Genomic DNA, 5,651 nt, shown 5'->3' with positions numbered 1-5,651 from the left:
ACAACTATTATATGTATGTAGAATCGCAATATCACACTTGCCATTGCATACGAGACTGACATCCACGATGAGCGTGAGATATATATAAGTTCATTTGAAGCATCCACGGAGAAAAGCAGTCATGTAAGTCGAGAAGAGAATGCAAGAATCGGTTAAAGTCAACCGAATCTTTTAGGAGGCACATGGTACACACAAGGAACTCGAAACGTAAAAGTTTTAAAATTTCAAAGATAATTCCAGTAATATGCAACAATCTGAAGTGATTTTCGCAATTCTTACTCTGGTCCTTTCCTAAGGGAAGGTCTGATGACATATTCCCAGCTTTCAACCAAACAGCAGGTAGATTAAGATTTTAAGCTTCAAATGCACCAATTTTATTAACACATTATAAAGTGCCAGTGTTCTTAGTTCTGATAACAAGTTTCTTGACTAACTCTCAGTTCAAAGGTTCGCAGGTCAAAAGTTGCACAAATCCTATTCAAAGAAAGGAAGAAACCAAAAATAAGGGGTCTAAATTATAGAAAATCATGTTCAAAGCTTGGTTCAAACAAATGCATCCCCAAAACTGTTGATAATATAGTCATTTTATTCGTTAGCAGCCACCACAAATGTATACATTTTATCCAGATAATGAATTTCACCTAGCTGAAGGAAATGTAATTCGCTGCGAAAACTTTTCAAAAGACGCCAATCATATTCAAGCTGCAGTTTTGACAGCCGAAAATTGAAGGGTCTTTTTAAACTTGAAATTGCATTATGTGCTTCTTGCTGTTATTTGTAGCACATTTCCCTTTGAAATATAGACTAACGAGTTACTATAATTCTATGCATTTGTGCTGGTAAATAAATCCCCAAAATCAATAGATCTGTAAGTGTTCGACATTGGGTACTGACCACAGTTTCAATGGACTAACGTAGCTGAAGGCACTCGGTCATGCATCCGCACCAGATCATTTTGTTTGTATCAGGCTCTTTATGGATGAGAACAAGTCAATAGATCTGTGATATTGAGATTGTTCACCTACACTCACCATTAAGACTCATGTTTCTAATTTTTGTGCTGGATTAACTATTCTACTAAGACAACCTTTAACATGCTAACTCGGACTTTTACATGAACACTGTGTGGCAGGCATCGGATGAGAAAAGAAAAAAAACTGACTGTAAAGGATATGGTTGCTATTTTACTTAACACTACTCTCTCTATGCACTCTCTGTTCTTCCTCATTCCAACCTTGACTTCCCTCCTTCATTGGAACCTACTCCACCTTGATAAATATCACAACTCATTGTTCTTTATTACTGCCTTCTCTCTTCTGGAGCCCCTAATCGCAGTTCACTCTTACAACATGAGCTAGTATCAATTTAATCTAATAATTTATCATACCTCCATCTGTTCCACTAATAAATGTTAAGCATTGATTATCGCTCATATCCAAATGCCTTGCTGCTCCTCGGTTTCTCTTTTGTTTTTTCTCTTCAGAATCTTGCTCTGAGGGTGAAGCTATGTAACTTCTGACATCTGGAACAAGCTCGACGAACGCGCTTTCCCAAGGTCATAGCTCGAACCAGGCGCTCCACAAGCCTACTTTATAGCAACTATAAACTTAAAAAGCTGCATTACATAAATACTTAGCACTACCGAAACCCCATTACACTTTTTGTCGAGATTGGATCTGGTATATAACGTGGACTCTATGCCCCTTTGGAAACTATTCTTATGAAAACACATTATATGTGAACGAATGAACTGCTATCAACTTTTATAGATTATAATTACTAAACAAGCTTGCTTGGGATGCATACTGTGAACCAGTATATGTTGTAAATTGTAGATCATGCCTGTAAAAATGGCGTGTACCTGCTACTGCAGAAATATATTATTATTATTATTATTATTATGAGTGGGAACACTGTGCTCAACTCGCACAACCGCTAGCTAGATCAGTCATTTCTCGATATACTGATAAGCTATCAAATATATCTTCGAACCTCTTCATTTATGATTTCTGATTTTTCTGGGTGGGCAAGTTTCGATCATAGATGTTACTGCTTAAAGTGTTGTCAAACCCCAAATACTTCTGTCGTTTTCATGCTGATATTATACCTCATAGAATTTTTCACTTTTAGTGGTTGGTCTACTGATATATGAAAAATACTAGGTACCGCAACAGATTACAGTTAATTGTAACATACATCATTGGAGTTCGTTGTGGATAACAGGAAGATCAACAATATTAGATATATTTCCTGATCAAAACAACATTACGGAATGCAGTATCCCTAGAGAAGCTTTTGGTGGTTAGTTCATGTCATGAAATGTGTTTTTCCAGGCTTTACCTTAAAGATCCCACAGGTATTTGGAGGTTCACAACGCCCTAACCTGCATCACATTTATAATCTAAGTATGCCGACCGAGTCAAATCAGAAGTCAGAAGTGAATAGGTTCAAAGTCATACTTGAAAGGCTGTCAATATCTCGAGAAGCATTTGACCTAAGCTGGCTATCGGTTATAGGAGATGCGTAACACGGCACACCCACTCGTAATCTGGTGAGGATGCGTGATCGAGCGCCTTCAGCTAAATGTGTCCATTAAAACTGATTAAGTCAGCACCAATTTCGAAGACTTACAGAACTATTTATTTTGAGTGAAGATACGGCTAGTATTCTGATTTTACAACCTGTTACTAGTAGCGCCTTCTATATGTGAAGTCAGACGAGAAGAGGTAGGAAATATATATTCAGTGCGTTATCAATATATCGAGGAGCGTTTGATCTAATCCAGCTAGTGAACGTAGGAGCAGTGTCCCACGCTGGTTCGAAACGTGATCTGGTGCGGATGCATAACCGAGCGCCTTTAGTTAAACAAGTCCACTAAACAATGTGGTCAGCATCCAATGTCAAACACTTAATGAGCTATTGGTTTTGGGGAACTATTTACAGCTACATGAGGATTTATTTATCGCTATATAATCATGGTAATCCATGGCAATATATAACTACCAGTACAGGTTTTTCATATCACTTCTTGATTTTGTTGCCTATTTCATTCAATTACATAACACTTAGCTTAGCCAATAGTCATTGTAGCGGTTATAACCAAGACGATTTCATTGCAACCCAAATGTAAAAGTACAATTACGTGTATATTTTTGGTATGTTCTTTGTTACTTGTCAACAAATATATACCTGCGGTGCAATTTTCTAACTGCTTCAACACTGCCCTACTAGAAAATACTAAAAGTCACATTAATGCTCAGTAAACGCTTTTGACTTTAATGCTCCATTATGTCTAATTTTTTGTAATTGCTACTAATGATAAAATTTTTTTAGAATACTGAAATATGACGAATAATAACTCTTTATTTTCGTAAAAGAGTCTTGGAATCATGCATACTCATCAGCACAAAAGTATTTCTTACATATGTGTTTAAGTAGTGACTTTATTTCGCGGGCTGTATCAAATGTAAGCGTGTGTGTAGGTTAATACTTTGGATCTTTATTTCCATTCACTTAAATAATTTAATCTCGGAAACTTCGCAGACTTATTAACCTGTCTTGTTTTGTTTAGAATTATGGGCAATGCAGTGCATGCATCCACTCCCAAGGATGATGTATTTGCTGAGCCTGAACCAACAAAATCGCAAGACAGTCCAAACGTCGAAGGCCCTGGAACTGTTGAGAACATTCACAATAAAGCCCATGACATATTCCCCGTGCCTTTTGAGGGTGGTAGATTAGTTGTCAATAAAGGACTTTCCCCCAACTTCCAAGTTAACCACTCTCTTTCACTAAATTCCGATGAACAATCTGGTTATCGTTTCGGTGTTACGTATGTCGGGCACAACAAAGTTTCAGACACGGAAAGTTATCCGGTTTTGATGGGTGAACTTCAGCCCAGTGGAAATATGCAGGCTCAAATAATTCACCGAATGTTTCCTTCAGTATATGTTCGCTATATTGCTCAGCTTCAACGTCACCGCTTCGGTGGACAACAAGCTTGTGTAGAGTATCGTAAGCCAAAAGTTCAAACGTCTTTAACTCTTATCAATCCTGATGTTGGTCGTGGTCAGTGTATGGTTGCGCTAGATGTAATGCGTCAAATCACGAAACGATTAGCTCTTGGAAGTGCTTTCTTTTATCAATGCTCTCCCCAGCTGCCTGCAGGGCAAGACGGCGTTTTTAGCTTTGGTGCGAAGTACACATCTTCACATTGGCAAGGTGCTGCAACTATCCGACCATGGCAGAATTCACTTCACGGTAGTTTCCATATTCAAATTGACGACAATCTCCAGTTGGCAGCGGAGTTCGAATCTAATTATCAACAACAATCAAATACTACCACTTTAGGTTACAAATATGATATTCCCAAGGCGAATTTCACCTTCAAAGCACAAATAGACTCCAACGGGAACATAGCTTCCTCTTTCGAAAAAAAATTAACTCCATTTCCTTTCACATTTTCTCTTTGTGCAATGTGCAACCAAGTAAAGGCCAAATACTCTTTTGGCATTGGACTTATGGTTGGTTAGGATTTTATGTTCTTGTTTTGTGCATATGCCCGGCTTTCCCCCTCTGAATGCACAATCTAGCTACTAGATAATCTTCAATTTTATGTGACCTTGCTGATCGTTTTTGTAAATAGTCGATTATTTATTCTAATCTGTAATCATTAGCTTGTAATACAAGCCTTGATTTTGCAGCGGTGTTCCTGAGTGAGATCATGCTTGTCATAATTCACATTAGTCAGCCAGTCATGTATTATGAATAAAATTAATATCTTTGTAAGTAGATTTTCAGTTTTTCCTTAATACTTTGAGGCTAGCTTGTCATCAATCTTCAAGAATAGAAATGTGATTTGTAAAATTCTTAGGTGGTTGCAAGTCAAAGGGAAGCTTTAACTTTCAATATATAGCAGTAAAGTCGGACGTCTTGTTTTTCTGATAACTTTTTAGGTTAATTGTCATAAATTCCCAACAAAGCGGCAAATTATCAAATAATTTGTTGTTTTTATGGATCTAGTGTTCGAATTGTGATATAAAATCTACGTTTTACGGTTACATCCATCTGACCTATATCTTATTGTTGGTAAAGCAAATCAGGAAGCTTTGTCTTTATAGCGTAGGTTCCAACACTAAACTAAAATATGTTTTCGCTTGCAGACGTGGGCTCAAATCGCGATATTGTCTCTATTTTCATCACTAGATTGGACTCGCCTAAACAACCATGATAAATGTTAGCTCGTATCAGCTGGTAATTTGTATTTAGATCACTTGAATACCCATCATGTTCTGTTATCGATATCTTTTACAACTCGGTAACCATGGTTTTGTACTTTCGATTCGGTCACGCCTTTTATATTAGGGCTAGACACTACGTAGTCTGTCAAACTGAATTAGGTGTGGTGGAATTCAAACTTATTACTCTAAGTTGTATTAGCAACAAACATATACCGACAGCTTTCTGACTTCTTACTTCTGGATGAATATTAAAAGTGAACAGTTTGTTTCGTAATTACTTTTTTCTGTTTCCTCCTTATACTCTTAACCTCTGCAGGTTATCAGTTTTAGCAACTTATATTTTTTCACAGAAGACAATCTATAGCTTCTCAAGATATCTATTGGTTTGTGGGTATAAAACACTTTTATTGT

At 37.1% G+C, this 5,651-nt stretch overlaps 1 protein-coding gene across 1 annotated transcript; it reads left to right on the top strand.

Moving 5' to 3' along the window:
* Window positions 1–3,575: 3,575 nt before the first annotated feature.
* Smp_042560 (putative mitochondrial import receptor subunit tom40) lies at window positions 3,576–4,790 on the top strand (the record flags this gene model as incomplete). The annotated part of the gene is made up of 1 exon (XM_018789896.1): window positions 3,576–4,790. One exon carries the CDS (start codon window positions 3,576–3,578, stop codon window positions 4,530–4,532), a length of 957 nt encoding a protein of 318 aa, XP_018655294.1. The 3' UTR covers window positions 4,533–4,790.
* Window positions 4,791–5,651: the final 861 nt, after the last annotated feature.

Source organism: Schistosoma mansoni, chromosome W (assembly GCF_000237925.1).
Source record: "Schistosoma mansoni strain Puerto Rico chromosome W, complete genome".
Classification (NCBI taxonomy): domain Eukaryota; kingdom Metazoa; phylum Platyhelminthes; class Trematoda; order Strigeidida; family Schistosomatidae; genus Schistosoma; species Schistosoma mansoni.
This window is presented reverse-complemented; position numbering and strand designations above follow the sequence as displayed.